Source organism: Ursus maritimus, unplaced genomic scaffold (assembly GCF_017311325.1).
Source record: "Ursus maritimus isolate PB19 unplaced genomic scaffold, ASM1731132v1 scaffold_25, whole genome shotgun sequence".
In the NCBI taxonomy this organism is placed as follows: domain Eukaryota; kingdom Metazoa; phylum Chordata; class Mammalia; order Carnivora; family Ursidae; genus Ursus; species Ursus maritimus.
The window spans coordinates 12,869,946-12,889,793 of record NW_024425008.1 but is presented as its reverse complement, the minus strand read 5'-3'; the positions used below and the strand labels follow the sequence as shown (position 1 = coordinate 12,889,793).

Below are 19,848 nucleotides of genomic sequence, written 5' to 3'. Positions count from 1 at the left end.
CCGAGACGAAGTGAGTAAAAGTTATATGTAGTTCTGCATGTTTGATTGCTCCTGCTTTATAGAGCTGGCCCCTTGTGTTGATGAATCATGTTAATGCTTCAGGCTCTTAAGGAAATAGAAAACAGGTCACATCCATGAAGAAAGCAAAGCTGTCTGCATGCTTTATGTTCAGCTTGGCCTCCAGAATCCTAGTTTCCAAATGGAACATAGTGTGAGTTTGTGTTCTCTCAGCTAGATTGGAGGAGGAGGGCCAGGGATCACCCAGGCATGGGAGGAGCCCCCATGGGTAAGTTCAGTGCAGAACTTATAGTCAAGATATAATTGTTCTAAGGCTAATGAATGTCCAGTCCCAGAGGCCTGTTCACAAAGCTAGCTCATAAGTTAGCCTGAAAGGAAGTGTTCTTTTCTAAGAGTCTTTTATAATCACCTAGGGGAAAAGGGATAAATTTATAAATCCTTTTATTTAAATTAATCAGAGGGCTCTTAGAAATATGTAGTAAGACTATTTAGAGATACAAATACTGTCAGAGCCTGTGGGATTCTTTCCTTAGAACTTGTTTTCTCATGCACTACTCCATTGATTGAGATCCTTGAATTGGGTATTCCCTTCAAGATGTATTTTGGGTTTTTGTAGCACAGCTGTCCAGGTTTATAAATAATATTTGGAGTTTGTCATTAGTCTAGAGTTTCTTTCAATTCAGTAATCAAACTGTTTTCCTTACAGATTGCTTGCCTGAATTACCCATAACTCCATTCCTTTTCTTTCCCCATCTAGTTTAACTACTGCTTTGACGTGGACTGGCTCATAAAACAGTATCCACCAGAGTTCAGGTGAGTACCACAGGATGACTGATAACATCCTATCTGTAATGGGGCTTTAAAACACAAGATTAGTGTTTCTCAGGCGACTGCTGTTCATCTTTTTTGAGTATTTTTGAAACTATCGAAATCCTACAAACTTAGTTTTACAGGGGAAAACAGCATTTGTTGATCTAGTCTAAGCAATCACATGCATTCCTTTAGCATTTGCCTCTGTCCCTGTTTCCAGAAGTAGATGAGGACAAAGCAATCTGAAGACAACTTTGATACTAATGTGAAGCAAAAGATCATTGTTACCTGCTTTCTAGACCTGTAAGCATGCCACACTTAGCACAGCAGTGCTCTTCAAAGAATTTTTTTTAAGATTTTGTCAGGGAGAGAGAGCACTAGCATAAACAGGGAGGGTGGCAGGTAGAGGGAGAAGGAGAAGTAGGCTCCCCTCTGAGTAGAGAGCCCAGTGCTGGACTCCATCCCAGGACCCTGGGATCATGACCTGAGACCAAATAAAGATCGCATCGTACAGTGACTTGCCACCTGTCCTGTTTCTAACATTCACCTAGCAAAATCCCTAATAGCAAATAAGGTAAAGGAATCTACCCACAGAAAAATGATTGTCAGGGTCCTCAAAGTCCTTGGTGCATTTAGGACCTCAGATTCTGGAAACCTTTATTAATAGTAGATAAAATGCTATTGAAATTTCCCAAGTGGCTTTGACACTCAAAGGCTTGTACATAGGATTAGTTCGAGCTGTATGTAACAGAAAAGCAAAAATAACTGTGGCTTAAAGAGAGAAAATAATTTCTCCAACCTAAAAAGTTCAGATGGTAGACATTTGTGGTCTGAATTGGGGGCTACTGTGGTTCTCAGGGACTTATCCGCCCATTCTGTTTTTCTGTCCCACCATCCTGGCACGTGTCTTCAAAGTCCCTTCGTGGTATGGGACGGCACCCAGGGCTCCAGGTCACTGGTCTGTGTTCCAGGTTGCAGGAACGAGAAAGGACAAAAGGGCCACATCCCAGCTAGGCTTCCTCTGAGCAGTCTCCTGGAAGTCCTCTGCAACACCTGCTTATATTTCCCTGAGTGGGACTCAGCAACAAGATGCCTAACCACCTGTTAATGAGTCTGCATCATGCCGTGGTCCTGGGCTTGTTCACTCTTGGATCTCGGGGGACTAGTGCAGTACCAGCACACAGGAGTTTAGTCTAATGAGGTCTAATGTGGAAAGGCTCTTTGCTTGGTTTAAAGGAAGGGAAAGAAAAGAGCATCATATTAGATAACAATTATCTTTTAATCTGAACTTGAAAGCGTGAGCACAGAACTAACTATATGTTCTTTTGGACCAAAAAAGAATTATTCAGGGACTTCCTCGAGTCACAACCTCTCTGGGTCACAACAGAGCTTTGGGATTAGGCCACGTGAACCTGTCGTAAAGGTAACTGGTTAGTGGAGATTAACTGAATAGTGCTGTGTGTTAGCTCTGTATTCCGTGACCACAAAGGCCAGAAACACTTGTCTGGTGGTAAGGAAACTAGCATTCTTTAGCTAGTCAAGAGTCCAGCTTTCTGGATTTCCAACAGATATATTCTTTTTTTTTTTTTTTTTTTTTTTTAAAGATTTTTTATTTACTTACTTGACAGAGATAGAGACAGCCAGCGAGAAAGGGAACACAAGCAGGGGGAGTGGGAGAGGAAGAAGCAGGCTCATAGTGGAGGAGCCTGATGTGGGGCTCGATCCCATAACGCCGGGATCACGCCCTGAGCTGAAGGCAGATGCTTAACCGCTGTGCCACCCAGGCGCCCCCCAACAGATATATTCTTAATACTTCTGATCTGTTTTCAGGAAGAAACCAATTCTGCTTGTGCACGGAGATAAACGAGAAGCTAAGGCTCACTTACATGCCCAGGCCAAGCCTTATGAAAACATTTCCCTCTGCCAGGTAGGCTGCTTATTGCTGTTAGAGATACTGCTTAGTCTGAGAGTTGGAAGGAATTTTAGACATTTAGTCTATCCACCCACCTAGAGCAAGAATCCTTTCTCTAGCATCACCAACTCTAGCCTTGACTTAAATGCTTCCTGAGAGAGCCCATCTATGTGTGGGTAGCCCTTGTGGCTGGAAGGATTTTTCTTTATGTTGACCTGATGTCTCCATGTCTGTCAGGGTTCTCCAGAGAAACAGAACCGATAGGGTGTGTGTGTGTGTGTGTGTGTGTGTGTGTGTGTGTGTAGAAAGACTTACTTAAAAAGAATTGGCTCACATGATTGTGGGGACTGGCAAGAACTTTGTAGGATAAGCCTGCGAGCTGGAGACCCAGAAGAGAGTAGGTGCTGTAGCTCCGGTCCGAAGACAGTCTGAAGACCGAATTCCCTCTACCTTGCGGGAGTTGGTCTTTTTTTCACTTAGGCCTTCAACTGACTGGATGAGGTCCACAAAGGGTAATCTGTTTTACTTCATCTACTAAAGTAAATGTTAACCTCATCTAAAAATAACTGTCATGGCCATATCTGACCAGATATCTGGGTACCGTCACCTTGCCAACTTGACACAAAAAATAAATCATCACCATCTCCTTTTACCTTTCATGCTTGTGTCCTGATTTCCCCTCTCTGGAGCCACGTAGAAGAAATTTCATCTCAGATGTGACTGATGCTTGAATGTGAAGTTCTCTATTGTACCTCCTTAGTTTTCTTTCAGGTTCGAGCATGGTTTCTTTAGTTGTACTTGTAACAAGAATCCCTGTCTTCCCCAACCTGCCAGTACTCCTCTGTTTGCATCTAGTTTGTCAGTGTCCTTCTCGAACCTAACCAGGTTTTCTGGATGCAATTCAATGGCTGCTGCTTTCTGTGAGTGCAGCTTAAAACTTTGTTTTGACAACTTACCTGGGTGGTATTAGCTGCTGCTAACCCTTGACTCCTAGTTCTCTGATCTTTTTCACATGAATTGCAGCAAAGGGGTCTATACTGGGGAGATGGATAAACTAAAAGTAAACCTGTTAGGAGATTACCTGTATGAGTTGAGCTACAAATGATCCAAGCCTGATGAGGGGATGTTATGTGGTCTTGTAACAGGTATATCTGCTTGGTTTGCTGGGACCAAAGCAAAGCAGAAAAGGCCAGAAAGTTGTTGCCCAGGTTCTTGTTATAGCCCCAGAATTCTGTCCTAATGCTCTTCGGGCCTTACACGGAAATACGCTGTAAGTCTTGGACTTCCATTATGACCGGTTGCTTTTGATTCTGCCTCAAAGAGAATATTGTGTGTGGCATTTTGTGCAAGAAATCAGCACACTGGGGAGAGAAAAGCAAGAATTTTTCATACTAGGATTTCCTTCCTGTGGAAATGGTGGCTGTGGGTGAAGTGGCTGGTGTCATACTGACCTCCTGTTTTAGCAGCTGGGCAGTCTGTTTACAAGCAGCCACGGTAAGGTACTTAGCCCCTTTCTGTCGTTGCCAGAGTGCGATGGCCTCTGGCTTTCTGCTCTTGGAGTGCATTGGTAAGAGTGAACTACATAGAACCTAGATGATTTTTCTCCATTTTCTCTCTAGTGTTTTTTCTCCCTGATGAAGTCCAACTCATTTTAATGTTCTTTCAACTATAAAATGTTATCTGTGTGTATGTAGTTATTTTTAAAGATGCAAAGGGAGGAATCTCAATCTGATCAGTCTTGTCTTAAATTTTTGCTGTGATTTAACCTATACTTTAGTTGGGGCTTTACAACAGTCGCTCCTTTACCCAGCATGTTTGTGGCTCACCTTCTACACATAGATAAGCCTTTGCTTGGCAATTGCCTAAAATCCCATGGTTTGCATTTGCTTCCAAAAGCAGAAGAGGTTTAACTGCAGTAGGATAGTGCCCACGAGACTAATTGTGGGTGGAAAATAACAGAGGAATCCTAAAAACCAGCCATTAAATCGGTGGAAATAAAGTCTTTTTCAGATACCAACTACTTGTTACTGAGAAGTTGGGGTTGAGTGTGTGGCATGTCTGGCGGTGTGCTCCAGGCCGGCCACTAGAGGGCATGGTCGTCTTTACTTCGAGCGAAGAGCTGTTCAGAAGGTCCCATTTCTAGTCTGAAGTATAGAATTGTGGCCCCATCCTGACCTGTTGAAATATGATTACATCCTGTCTGTAAGATGAAATCTTAGGGTTTTTTTGAGGGGGGGGTGTCTAGAAACTTTTGGATACGTTAATTTCTGTATAAGCCAAATATCTTAAAACTTTGCATAAGGTCTCATTTGTTTTCTTGGCAACTTAAGAAATCAGTCTTCTTCTGATTACTGTAATTAAAAATGCAGTATGTATCAAATCATTCTGGCTAACAAAATCTAGTGAGCTCACTGGATAGGATTATAAAAGTTGTAGTGTCAGTCTGGGGCTTATCCACTAGAGGGCAGTAAAAACAATTCAAAACAAAGTTGACCTGAACATTTTCTAACTTAATTTCCAATGGATAGGGATATTGAGTTTGTTAAAAATAAGTGACTCAACTTCTTTTTCATTCTAGGCAAAGTTGGACATTGCATTTGGAACACACCACACGTAAGCAAATTTTTATGAAATGGGGGAGGGTATGATTTTAGTAGAGCCAAAGAGGCTAGTCCAAAAGTGCTTTTTTTTTTTTTTTTTTTTTTTAAAGATTTTATTTATTTGACAGAGAGACAGCCAGCGAGAGAGGGAAACACACAAGCAGGGGGGGTGGGAGAGGAAGAAGCAGGCTCCCAGCGTAGGAGCCTGACATGGGGCTCGATCCCAGAATGCCGGGATCACGCCCTGAGCGGAAGGCAGACGGTTAACGACTGAGCCACCCAGGCGTCCCCCAAAAGTGCTTTTAAAGGAACTCACGGGTGACAGTTTTGCCAGGGAAAAGAAGCTATCAGTAAGAAAGTAGAGGCAGTGGAGCTGTTTACTAATGGCCTTAAGACGAAGTCCTGGGATTCTGGCTCTCAACATGAAAGTCTGAATCTGATGTGATTTCTGTTCAGGACGTTTCATATAGCCAGCTTGGGGGAAGTATTTGGTGGTTGTGTGGTCTGTGATTGTGGATGACTATGTTTCAGTCATGTGCCTGTGGATTCACTTTAAAAAAAAGTCTGGTGATCTCTTAAGATGCTGAGTTGCATTAAATAGAATTTTGTTAGGTCAGCTCCATGCTGAGATAGAAAGAAAAACTATTTTACGAAGTTGTTAACTTGAGAAGCTGATGCCTATCCCTGCGTAAGACTTCTCAGAAATTTCTTTTAGAATAATTCTGAAACGTTGTAAACCAGACAGGAAAAACTCCTGTTACTTCCTACTTGACACGTTGGACCTAATCAGTTTGACTCCTGTTCTACTGTGAATTTTATAGCTGTTTGAGCTTTTTTACGTAATTGTTCTATAAATGAGAAAATAAGATAAATTGTCCCTATTTCAGTATTTTTATAAATCACATTTCTCTAGAAAGGATTTGTCAAAAGAATGTGACAAAGGCTCATCTTTGAGACCAACAGTGGAAATGGGTTGGTATTGCAAGCAGATTCCTTCAGGTATCTGTCTCTAGGGCAACAAGGGATCTCAGGAGGAATATGAGTCCTGAGTCTTGTTGCGGCCATTGTTTTCTTGATGTTATGGTATTTGAAATAAGGAAATATGTTCATCTTTGTTTGCCAAAATACAGTTTGAAGCATACAGCCTGTCTTAAAAAGGAACCAGAGCAGGAAGACTTGAGCCATTTCATAAAAGGATGCCTTTCAGCTCCACATTTTCTGGTCTTAAATGCTCTTGAGTAAATAAACGTTGTGGTGTTTACCGACCATCCCTAATCAGTAGCCTCTAACAGGACAGGGTTTGAGAATTGTTGTGAACTTTAAGCATTTAGCTCAGGTATAAATTACTCTTTACATAGCAATGAGGTCATAGGATGCTAACTTCAGCAAAGGATATAAAATGGCCTTGGATAGACTGAACAGGTGTCTTGGTCTCCCCTCCCTGTATCACAGGAGACCCTGGTGGTGGATGGCAGTAGTCAACCTGTCATAGGTAGACATTCTGCCAGCAATGGATATAGCACCAAATGGATCCTAGTCCACTGCCCTTAACTGGACTCCTAGCACAAATATCTTACTGATTCTCAAGTACTGTCCCCCATTTGGGCCCTGGACATGATTTGCTAAATCTTTAGTGCCAGCTTCCTGCACTGGCCACACGTTCTGTGCCAGCAGTCAGCATTGGGCATAATCAGCTACGTGCTGTCATGTTGTGCTGTCATGTGCTGACACGTGCTGTCATGTTGAAGAGCCTGTGTCTTCCATCTTCGTTTCAATTACACTCATAGTCCTGTGAGGGACTGAGCGTGTTGGGCCTGGCTAGGATCTAGCACAGTGACATTCGATTGATCCTAGAGGGGCTATCCTTTTTTCTATGCTATTTAACAAATTATTTGGTCCTTCCTTTTCATTGTATAGAGGTTCTGAGTAGATAAGCAGTTACTTTCCAGCTACTGTTGAAGGCAGGACTAGAACCTATTCAAGTTTTTTTTCTCATTTGTTTACAGCTAAAATTGACCTCATTTTTTTCCTTTGGTCTGCTGCTTCCCCCTCACCCCCATCACACACACACACACACACACACACACACACACACACACACAGCAGGTTGAAACGAGTGGAGTTACTCACTTGGAGTTGTAAATGCCTAGGGAAGCATTTACAACAGAGCCCTTCCCAGCCATATAGTCTGTGCAGTTTACATTTTGTTAAAATGCCAGTATCTCATGGAAGATTAAACTCCTGTCTTGAAGTTACTCAGTTGCTTGTTTAAAAAAAATTTTCTAAAGAATTCATTAAGTATCTTATATTGAGACACAGTTCTAGTGTTTTGAGACTTAATAGTCCTTGTAGCTCTTAGTGTTTGGATGAGAGGGGCAAAATTCTAGGAATTAGAAAAAGGAGGAAACCTTCCTGCTCCTGGTGCTGGGGTGTCCCGTGCCTCCCCAACTTGAGAGTGTAGCTATAATACAGTAAATAGGAGGTAGTCTTTGAGATGACCTTCACTTTAGCAAGCATGTATTGACCATGTACTGTGCACAGAGCATCCAAAGACACCGAGATGTAGCCCCCATCATTATCATCCCTGTTAGGTACAATAAACATGCTGAATTCATGTCTCTGTAGGATGCCATGTGGTCCCAGGGCCTGTCACCCGGTGCTTTAGAATTCCGAAGCTTTTTAGCATCCCCTGGAGCTGGGAGCAAAAGTACTTCTGGCCCTGAGAATCAATAGTGGGGAAGGAAGGAAGCTGAAGCAACTAAATGGTGAATGTCGAACTGGGAGCCAGTGGCAGACTGTGGGGTAGTCAAGGCACCACTTTCTGCTTGGATTTGTAGCCAGGCCTCCCACCACACATGACTTAGTCCTTTATCTCCCCCAGGCCACATTGTCCTGCCCATCCACCCAGTCACGTTCCAATTGTGGGAAGTGTCCTTGGCTTTATTCTTCCCTGTGGAAGCCATGCTCAGGAAGATCCCAGCACATGTGATCCAAACAGCTCTTCTGGCTCATTCGGGAACCTTGATCATTCCTATTACCTACCCAGCCATAGATTCTGCAGTTGTAGAGTGAGACTGCGAATGCCCCCTGGGTTTCTGTGCGGATTTGGCATGTTGCCATTCTGGAGAGGTGCTGGAATATAGGTGCTCCGCAAACATTTGTCTTTTTCCCCCTTTACGCGAATAACTCCAGATTTGGAAATAAATCGTTTTGCTGCCCCCACAACTTAACAGGTGATATGTAGGGCAGCATTTCTTCAAGGGAGACCTCTTTCTTATCCTTTATCCATTTTTAATTGTGATTTTATTGGCTCGTGCCATTTTGTCTGAGATGATGGTTCTCCTTAGAATATAGTTCACGATTCTGTTGGATAAGACTCACTGACAGCAGTACATGATTTTCCTGATAATTGATGCCTTGATTAATGGAAATATTTGTGAAACTTACATCTTGAATTCATAACTGGTCTTATTCTTAATTACAGTCAGCTGCTAATTTGGCAACTGTGTGTGTAAATCTGCCCAGATTTCAGGGAGCACGTTTCATAAATGGAGAAAAGATTGGTTCAGCAGCTGTCACTTCTCCAGCTTTGCATTAACTTACTGTTTGCCAGCTTGGGTTAAAATCTCATTTTGGGGGCGCCTGGGTGGCACAGCGGTTAAGCGTCTGCCTTCGGCTCAGGGCGTGATCCCGGCATTATGGGATCGAGCCCCACATCAGGCTCCTCCGCTATGAGCCTGCTTCTTCCTCTCCCACTCCCCCTGCTTGTGTTCCCTCTCTCGCTGGCTGTCTCTATCTCTGTCGAATAAATAAATAAAATCTTTAAAAAAAAATTAAAAAATAAAATCTCATTTTGGCAAGAGCTAAATATTTCATTCTCTTTTCTATTCTTTGCAGTATCTTTTTATGTTAACCTCATCCTGTCCAAATACTCTTCACAGTATTGTTGATTTGGAGAGAACCAGTGGTTCATTATTCCCCCCATGCGTGAACTGACATCAGGTGTTAAGTAGCATTTTGGCCCCAGTGGAAATGAGGCAGAGCGACTGCCTTGAAGAGTGAATCTCTAGTTACAGGGAGAGAACTTAGATTCCAGAAATAATTAGGAAACAATCGCAAGGCCAAAAGCCCTCCAGTAGTAGATGAAGAAATGAAGCAAGACACTGAAGGAGTCCTGGAAATGCACACGTGCGAGAGTTTGTTTCACAGACGCCATGTTGCGTTTCCTTCTCACAACCCTATGCAGCAAGGAAGGGGTTGATCCTTCACTCTGTAAGTGAGAAAGTGAGGGACATTGATGGCTTTCTTAGGGTACTACAGCCTCCAACTGATGACTGGAGCTTAGATTTTCCAGCTTTAAGTAGAAAGCTCTTGTTTGTATCCTATTCCTTCTCTCTCTAGAATTAAAATACGAGTACTCTTATGCCTTGGGAAGGGAGGACTCAACTGGGTCTGATGTGAGTAAATGAAGAAAAGAAAAGACTTATTTCAAGGCTAGCTATGCATTGGTGATGGATATGGCATTTGTGGAGTATGAGAAAAGATCAGTCTTAGGATAGTGAAGCATTTTCAAACTTTTCTGAACTGCAACTCACATTGAAAAATACAGCATACATGTTAGTCTGTTACACATGTCCATACGCATGTGCTGAAACCAGAGCTATTTAAATATCTACAATATATTTTTGAGTTTCTACCTTTACTGCAACTTTTTTTTAAGATTTACTTATTTTAGAGAGCATAGGCAGGAGGGGCAGAGGGAGAGACAATCTTGAGCACTCTCCGCTGAGCACAGAGCCTGACACGGGGCTCGATCTCGCGATCCGGAGAGCATGACCTGAGCCAAACTCAAGAGTCAGACGCTTAACCAACTGAGCCACCCAGGCACCCTTTAATTGCAACTTCTTAAAAAATGCTAGCCATGATGTAGCAGGAGGTTGTGACCATACTTTGGAAAACACTGGACAAGAAGGTTTCCATGGTCCCGAACAGAAGCAGATAATAGATAAGGGTAAGGGCTCGAAGTGTCAGGCTAAGCCATGTGGGCAGGTTGAGGCAAAAGTTCATTTACTGATACTCAGCATTTTGGAAGGTGGTTTCTACCTATCACTTAAATAGACTTTGGTTTTAATGTGTAGAAGAAATGATTATAAATGTTAAGTTTGAGTATTAGAAGGGTCTAAGAACTTTAGCTATATTTGCACTGGAAAAATAGTACATATTTTAAAAGTAGTGTTAATGCTTTTGTTCTCTTCTCTGTTTTTAAAGGAAAATGATGTTACTACTGTATGAAGAGGGCCTCCGGGTTGTCATACACACCTCCAACCTCATCCATGCTGACTGGCACCAGAAAACTCAGGGGTTTGTAGGCTTCTAATTACTTCACAGCAGTGGCTGTGGGTGGCATTCCCTTTTTCTTTTTTTATATTGTTTAAAAAAAAAAAAAAAACCCTCACATGTGGCATAGAAAAGAGACCTACGCAGAAATAGTATTTTACTGCCCCCCCTCCGCCCCACCCTAGGCCAACTCTCTTGAAGTAATGAGTGCTAACAGTTCAATACATACACATCCGTGACTATTATATGTGTAAACAGAAATACTTTTTTTTCTAGCTCTTACAAAAATGGGATTATACTCTACAGCCAGGTACAGGGAACAGCAGATGCAAAGGATGTGAGACAGGAAAGGGTGTAAAATGAAAGGTCTGAGCCCATTTTTCTGGGGAGCCCCATCAGTAACTTGCCCCGGTAGGGGAGACTTAGCGGTTAATCATATACTAAAAGTTTTCTGTCATCCTCAGTTTATTTTTCCATAAAAGAAATCTGATGCCTTTTTAGAGCCTTTAATATGTCCATATGGTCCTGAATTGCCAAGAGAAAAATTGAATTTGAAATTTTCTCATGCTTTGTTACTAGTAACCATTTGTCCTTGGTATACTTAGGCTGCTAAATCAAGTCTTTGAGTCCTTTTTAGAAGACGGGCTTGGTTTTTTGTTTGTTTGCTTGTTTTAGGGATTTGCTCAAATTGTTTTAAGCATTGTTCTCCCACTTGGTAAGCTCTTCTGGCTGGCTTTCATTTCTGTTTTTTAAGCCATTTTATACATCTCTGCCTTCTCCAGGGTTAGTAGAAACTCAAGCATTCATCTAGCACCTTTCACAGTTCGTGTATTCTCCACTCTCCTCCTCCCCTGCCTTATGTTCCCTGTCACTGCCTGGGCTGGGCTAGAATGCTTAATTTCAGGGTGTGTTAGCTCTGGCAGAGCAGAGGCCAACCTTACATTAAACTGAAATACAGGACCTTCTAGCCTCTGTCCTGTGGGCTTCCTTCAACTCCACTGCTGTGTAGAACAAGAGTACCCTCTCTCCCTTCAGACAGCCCTTCCAGCTTGAAAAGCAGGCTCTTCTCTGAGCCCGATATCTCTAGTGCTCTCTCTTCGCTCCCTTCCCCAGCATAGCAAGTAGCTCTAGAGCCCCACCCCCATGCATGATAGTTTTTCTGTAAACATGTTCCAGTTTTCAAGTGTCCCACTTAAAATCCTCTCAAAATGCAGTTGATTCCAACTGGTTCAGGGTGGATGGGATCACCACTGTCTCTAAAAGCCTCAGCCAGAGGAGGACTCTCTTGATCAACTGAATTTAGAATTAACTACACCTTTGCCACTCCGAGAGCTGCTTAGCTGCTGGGCTGGGTTTCGAAACTCATGAGTCATATGGAGTTTATCAAGTTGGCACTGAGTCGTACGTGGCTCAAAGAATCCCACTTATGGTCCCCAGCTCTTTTTGGAGTCAGAAGCTTGAGCCATGCTTCTTTAGATCTTTGTGGGATGGCTGCTGTGGGGGAAGGGATTAAGGATAATAATTCAGGTGTTCAGTATTTTTTTTCCTTTATTGAAAGTTTTGTTTTTATTTTTTTTTTATTTTTTGTTTTTTTTATTTATTTTAATTTTTTATTTTTAAAGATTTTATTTATTTTTACAGAGACAGCTAGCGAGAGAGGGAACACAAGCAGGGGGAGTGGGAGAGGAAGAAGCAGGCTCCCAGCGGAGGAGCCCGATGTGGGACTCGATCCTGGAACGCCAGGATCACGCCCTGAGCCGAAGGCAGCCGCCTAACGACTGCGCTACCCAGGCGCCCCAATTTTTTGTTTTTTTTTTTTAATTCTTTAAATTGAGCTAGGTAGTAGCTTCACATGGTTTCAAACTTAAAGTATCAAGGGTATGAAATCTCCAACTTCCCCTGCCAGCCACTCGAGTAGGGTGCTGTTATCCCACTGTGAGTCTAGATCCTAATCTCAAATTGCATTTTTGTGTTGTGGGTTATAATTTTTTAAATGTTTAAAAGTAGTCCTTTTGTGTAGTTTTCATGATTGGCCTGCTAGTTATGCTCTGCTGGTCCTGTTCTGCTCTACAAGTGTCTCAGCCATCCTTTTCAGCTGCTACTTGGTCTGCCTGTTAATTTCTCACTTTTAAAATTATTTGGCCCATGATAATTTCACATTTTACTTTGTCAAGTGCTAAAAACACCTCACATTTCCGTATCCTGGTATAGAAAATTGTCCTCTGTTTTGTTCCTCATCCAGACACTGCTGTGACTGAGCCTCTAATCCGGGAGGAGCTCAGCAGCCTGTGGGCTCTGAATTGCTATTTGTGAGGGAGAGACAGACACATCCGTCCAGCCCGGTGTGTTCATTCTTCACGTAGAGAGGCAGAGGTGCTCACAGAGGTCGTTGGGCTGGCCCCAAATGACCCAGCCATTTAGAAGCAGATCTGGCCCCAGAACGTGGGCTGTCATCCTTGTCACATGTGTTACCCCTTATACAAGGGGTCTCTGCAAGGTGGGAAGGAGAGGTGTGACATGCCACCCTGTTAGAAACGTGTACAGAGTTCAGAAGACGTACAGGCAGGATCCTTGTGGTTCTGGATGCTTCCTGCCCCGGTGGCCTGCATCTCGCCAGTCTCCTTTGAGGGTTGCCAGGTGAAAAGGAACTGGGCAGTTTCTCTTTGGGCTTAATGGGTAGAATTGCAGTGGGATAGCCACAGAAGCGGAAAGTTGGTGACAGCAAATATATCCTCGGTGCTTGTTTAAGCCTGACATTGTTTATTATCTCAAGTGTGAGGCACACATGTCCTGTGATGCAGGACTGCTAACCCATTTTGCAGTTGAAACTGAGCACGAGGTTTGAAACCACACTTGTTTGTGATCTGTCGTGGAGCATGTCATAGATGGATTGGGTTTAGGTGCTCTTTTCCCACTTGTGGGTGTTTAGAAATTCGGGCGAAGGGAATTGTCCTCCTTTGAGGAGAATTGGTGAAATGAAAGATGTCTTTAATATGTTGTTTACTAGGTTATTTGAAAGTGTGAGGTTAGTGTAAATGTAATAGCATTCAATGTTGTATCTACTCATTGCAGAGGCCAGAAAAGTACAGGATATGAAAATATCTCACACTGCTACAGCATATACATCATGAAAATGAGTTTATGGTAAATAAATTTGTGTATACATTTTTCTTAGTGTAGGTAACTGTTTTCCCATTTCGCTGAAGAGCTGCATGGGTGTAGCTTGCTGGGGTTACTCCAGGTGGTATGGATTTGCTGTGACAATTAGGCATGCAGCTATTAGCTATTGTCACAGGGTCTTAGCTGTATGGAGTTGGGAGAGGGTAAAGAATAAGGAAGGTGTGGCCAAAGAGGAAGCAAAGAGCATTGAGTTGTCAGAAGTGGGCAGAGGCCCGATATTACTAGGTCCGAAATTCATGGTGAGGTATTGAAAAATCATTCTGAATATCATGAAGCCATTGGAGTGGTGTGATGAGATTTATGCTTCACGTTCCCTAAAGATTCACTCTGGTTACCATATGGATACAGGAAGTGCGATTCGCCTCTTAGGGTGAATGTGTAGTCAACACAGAGGTATCATTGTGATCAGTTGCTTTCCTGACTGTCGAGTTATTTTTTTCTATTCCAGAATATGGTTGAGCCCCTTATACCCACGAAGTATCCATGGAACCCACAGATCTGGAGAATCAGCAACACATTTTAAAACTGATCTCATCAGCTACTTGATGGCTTATAATGCTCCTTCACTCAAGGAGTGGATAGATATCATCCACGAGCATGATCTTTCTGAAACCAAGTATGTGTTATTTAACAATTTGGGATTCTTAAAGTGGGTGGATACCTTGAGAGCCTCACAGTATCTGTAGTGCAGGGGCCTTGGAAAGAGGTAGAATGATATTTGGCTGTCCTTTATAACATGGGAGCAGGTTCTCTCACTATCTGCATTTCCTAGATCTGAGGCACTAAAGTGGGGGCCAGTAATCTTCCTGCTCACCTGGAGTACTGCTAAAGTGACTGATTTCATTGCCGGTACCTTATCCTTGTGAGTGTTCCACCATGATCTGATGTGCTCGAAAATGAGTTTGAGTATCAGTTACTCTTCTGAGGAGGTATCTCAAGAAAATAGGTTGTCTCTTAGAACTTCTCATGATTACATTAGTTTTTGTGTCCATTTTGTGATTTGGGGGTCCACAAATCACATCACTCTGTTCTATAACTTGTATTTTATATCCTTTTAGTGTTTATCTTATTGGATCAACCCCAGGACGCTTTCAAGGAAGTCAAAAAGATAATTGGGGACATTTTAGGCTTAGAAAGGTAACAGAATTTTTACTATTTTTTTAAATTAGTGTATATTTTTCATTATCTATTTTGATGGCAGCTTCGTAATAGCACAATTCTGGGTGAATAGCAGGCTCTTGATAATTTGTCTGATTATAGTTTTCAGTTAATTACTTTTTAATGTTTTGCCTTTTCAAGGGGTAGACTGCTCTAAATGGCAGAAGTATAAGGACTTTTTTAGTTACTATATTTCTTATAGACTTTCCGTTCATGCAGCTATTGTAGTTTTTGATTTCAGCATCGGAAGGATTTTTAACATACAAATTCAACAAAGAGCAGAAAAATACTATTGAGTAAAGGCTACAACTGTGCTATAATGTATTTTGTTCTCTAAACCATGGCCTTTAAGAGTTATTACAAAAGCAGCCTTTGCTGCTGGTATGAAAATGAACAAAGAAAAGTCTTTAACAAATTAAAACAAGCAAGCTAAAGATTGAGGTTTTCTTCATCTCTGTTCAGGAGACACATTGACAGTAATAAATTCCCCAAGTGGCTCTCCTAAAAGCTTCACCTTTTTCTGTGAAGTATTTATGTAAGAATTACCCTTGGTTAATGAAACTTACTTTCCTTTTTTGAAATGAGACCACAGCTGAGAGCAGGTAAGATCTTGAAGCCAACAGCCTCATGTCTTGACCTAGAGAAGACATTAGAGCACACTGGCTGAGTGGATAGTTTGCAGGTAGAGTCCCATACCTGGGTTCAAATCCTCACCTGTTGACAAGTCATGTGACCTGCCTCTCCTCTATAAAACAGGCATAATAACAGTACTTCACTCACAAATTACATAAGGAGTAGATGAACTAGAGAAGGAAGGCGCATGTTGAGCCTTCAGTGTGCTGGTTGGTGGCTGTCAGTTTGTGGCCTGATGGTTGAGACAGGTTAGGTGCCAGCACATGGTGCATAGAATCAGTCTTCCTAGAGGATAAAGAGCATCTTGGTTTCCAGACCACTTCTCACAAGCTCCTGTTGCATCACAGCTCCCTTCCAGGGAAGACGGGCGTGGTCAGACTTGCCTTTCACTGACCTGTAAATGGAAGCCCAGGATGTGTCCAGGGCCAGGTAGCTGATCAGGGGCGGAGCACCAGAACAGAAACTGGGTCTTGTAGCTGTCAGTTCTGTCCTGTTTCTTCCACCATGCTGCAGGAGGGCAAAAACTGAGAACTAGGCTTTTTGGTAACTGTGTTTATAATGTTAATGCCTACGCTTTGTTAAGAAAAATAATACATATGAAATTAAACGATGCATCAGTCAGAATATGAGCTCCATTGGCACAGGAACTGCAGCTTATTTTTCTTCATCCTCTTGGTAGTAGACACTCAGTACATGTTTAAGTAGATAAAATTTCCAAATATTCTGCAGCTTTGCATAAGTATCAAAGCAGGAAGTGCAGATCAGGCTCCTGTAGTGTGTAGGGTGCTCTGTATATATACTGTTTATATACATAAATACACTTTTATTTTTCTAGAGCATCACTACATGGAGCCCAAGTGTTAAATCTCTCAATTGATAGGAGTCAAAATATACGATAGTTTTTTTGTTGTTGTTGGGGTTTTTTTTGGGTATTCTTTCAAGGCAAAATCTCATTTCATATGGCAGGTCAGTGGTTTATCCGATATTCCTACTAAAAAGGATCTTTTTTAAAAATTTGGTTTTGCTTTAATACAAACCAAAGAATTTTGGAAGAATACTTCTGTCCACCTACTCCATTAAAATATTTTTAGTATTAAAGAATATTTTCCAAAGAAGGAAAAGTGAGTATGAAATTGATACTTAACATTCTCAGTGTTTTTCTGTTGATTAGGGGTTCCATGGACAGAAAACCGTGTTCTGAGTTGTTAACGCTTTTCTGTTCACAGCTTCTGAAAGAGCATGCCTCTCCTAAAGGAGAGTCTTGGCCGATAGTAGGTCAGTTTTCAAGCATTGGGTCTATGGGAGCTGATGACTCGAAATGGTTGTGTTCCGAGTTTAAAGAAAGCTTGGTGACGCTGGGGAAGGAAAGCCGGACCCCAGGGAGAAGTGCCGTTCCTCTTCATCTGGTGAGTGCCCTTCCTGCCTCACTTGATCATGTTTATTCTCTAGTCCTGGAGAAGCTTGAGAACCCGTTATCTTCCTCATAGAGGTTTTAGTCAGTGATTCTTGGCTAGAAGCAGCAGCAGCACGTTAGCACCATCGTGTGTGATCAAGTAGCCCTTTATCCTCTGTGCTGGGAGGGTGCTGCCCTCTGCAGAGCTCCATTTCAGCCACACACTAGCCTGTGATTGTTCCGTTCCTTCCTTCAGGTTCTCAAGCCAAAGGAAACAAAATTTGATAAAGCCTTGCCAGCAGAATTATGAGCATTATTAATTAGAGACTTTTAATAATTAACTTTGCATTGAACTCAGTGTTAATTTGGTATTTTTGAGGGGAAAACTCAGTTTTTTCATTGAGTATATGTGCATCCCTGTAGTTACTAGAAGTTACATCTTTTTCATAAGATGGAAATTCTTAAAATTTAAAGTATATTTTCTAAGTTATTAAATGAATTTTTTTTTTAAGATTTTATTTGTCAGCACAAGTTGGGGAGTGACAGGCAAAGGGAGGAGCAGGCTCCCCGCTGAGCAAGGAGCAGGGTGTGGGACTTGATCTCAGGACCCCGGGATCATGACCTGAGCCGAAGGCAGACGCTTAACCGACTGAGCCACCCAGGCGTCCCTAAATGAAATCTTTCTAATTGAGATTTTCATCTTTAAAATAGTTCTTTTAAGAAAGTTTCTTTAACACAGTACATTTTGAGTGTTATTTTGTCTTTTTCCTTTTTTTTAAAATTTTTTTCCCTTTATTTTTAGATCTATCCTTCTGTGGAAAATGTGCGAACCAGCTTAGAAGGATATCCAGGTAATTGTTGAAGACTGTCACAGTTGCGTTTTTTTGTGTATCTTTCATAAATTCCCGGTAAACTTTTTAAAACAAGTAATAAAAATGCTATTCTCCTTGAGAAAAGAACTGGTTAGAAATTTGGAGAATATTTTCCCCTAACTGGCTAAGAATCATGGAAATAGGTAATATCGAGTAGTACTATGTTCCAAAGATGGTTCCATGCTTTTGGGCAATTTTAGTATGTTACAGAATCCTCACAGTAACACTATAAGGACTTGTTCTCGTTTCCACAAGTCAGGTGGTCCCTTCCGCCAACAACGGGTTGGTTGTCCAGACAAGATGTCTGAATAAAAGCACCTTTCCCTGTTGTGCCCTGCTTTTCAAGAGAAATTCTAACATGCCTTTCTCTGATCTCTCTCTCTCCGTATTCTCCCTGCTTGTCTCTGGCTCTGTGTGGTTCTTCAAATTTTGAATCACAGATATATTTAAGGTCCAGAACTTCTGCTTCATCTTGGGGCGAACCTTTGGTGTTGCCTAGTTGATACTTGTACTCTCTAATAAAGCACTTCTTCTATAAATGCCTAAGATGATTTTGTAGGCAACTTTCAGCCTTGTTGACTATTTTCCTTATACAGTGCTAGACACTGAACTTTTATTTGGAATTCAGCAGCCCTCCAGATAGCACATTCAGGAGGCAATAACCAAAAACCCAAGCAGGGTTTGTCTCTGGAAAAAGGAAATCTGATTGGTATTTGCTTGTGGCTGGAAGTAGAATGCTCTGAATTAGACTAATTTGGTCCATTTATTGCTTGTCAAACTAGATGTGACCCTGGCAGAAAAATCTTGGTAAGGTTTGGATTGTAGTGTATCAGCCCATTTGTTGCTACCTAACGGCAAAGCCAAAATCATTTCACTGAGACTCAGAAACATGGTGATGTTTGGTTGGTTTTTGTCTTCTCTTTTCTCTACTTCTGATGTACTAGATTCATTCAAAATGTGCTTTTTAATGGGGAAGAGCATGGTATTTTCCATAAAACGATTTCATAACTGGCCCTGAATACCTTTTTTAGTTATTTGCAGTAGAGGATACGACATGCCTTGTGATGACTCAGAAATTTAAAGCCCTTTTTGGATATAGATTATTTATGGAGCAGTTCCAACATGTGTTTGGAAAGTCACTGATGAATCTACAATAGAACTTTCCTCCTTTCAAAGATGAACAAAAGCTGGCTACTAACTGTGTTTCCACTTGGAACTATATCTCTACTTTCTATGCAGGAATATGGCATTTAGAATTGCTTTTTAAAAACAACTGTTTACTGAAAAATTTTTTTTTTTTTTTTTTTAAGATTTATGTATTTGAGAGAGACAACATGAGTAGGAGGAGCAGAGGGAGCGGGGAGGGGAGAGAGAGAGAGAGAGAATCTCAAGCACGCTCCCCGTTGAGCGTAGAGCCCAACGCAGGACCCGATCTCATGACCCTGAGATTGTGACTGGAGCCGAAACCAAATCAGATGCTTAACCAACTGTACTACCCAGATGCCCCTGAACATCTTAATTTTAGTGATGACTATTCCATTTGTAAGAATGTTCAGCTAATACAAATTGTGCTTGGAAATATCAGAATGTAAAAGGTAAAGGAAGCAGGAGGACTGAGTTTTCACCTTAGTGTGCCTTCCCAAGTGCTCCCTGCTCGTGGGCAAAAACGGAGATGCTCCAGACCAAAACAAGGCCAAGGATTTCTCACCTGCATGAGGACCGCAGGATAGGCCAGAATTCTTCATGGAGTTTTTCAAACACTTCAAATATGTGCTGTTACAGATGTTGAAATTACCACCCCTGAGTGATTAAATAATACCTTTTTCTTTTCAGATTGTAAACATTTACCATTTAACATGTATCCCTAAGAAAGGAAACACCACTGAGGGAACGTAACTAATACAAGTGTAGACCTTTTCTTTCAAAGAACTATTT

General features: G+C 41.8%; 1 protein-coding gene across 4 annotated transcripts in view; it reads left to right on the top strand.

Annotated features, from left to right (window-relative positions):
* TDP1 (tyrosyl-DNA phosphodiesterase 1) overlaps window positions 1–19,848 on the top strand; it is an 87,553-nt gene that overhangs the window by 6,246 nt on the left and 61,459 nt on the right. For all 4 annotated transcript variants that reach the window (XM_008698826.2, XM_040641542.1, XM_040641543.1 and 1 more), the window contains exons 4-11: window positions 776–831; window positions 2,659–2,755; window positions 5,319–5,353; window positions 10,609–10,701; window positions 14,306–14,473; window positions 14,916–14,994; window positions 16,875–17,054; window positions 17,844–17,892. In XM_008698826.2, coding sequence (XP_008697048.2) covers window positions 776–831; window positions 2,659–2,755; window positions 5,319–5,353; window positions 10,609–10,701; window positions 14,306–14,473; window positions 14,916–14,994; window positions 16,875–17,054; window positions 17,844–17,892 — 757 coding nt within the window. The remainder of the gene's footprint in view (window positions 1–775; window positions 832–2,658; window positions 2,756–5,318; window positions 5,354–10,608; window positions 10,702–14,305; window positions 14,474–14,915; window positions 14,995–16,874; window positions 17,055–17,843; window positions 17,893–19,848) is intronic.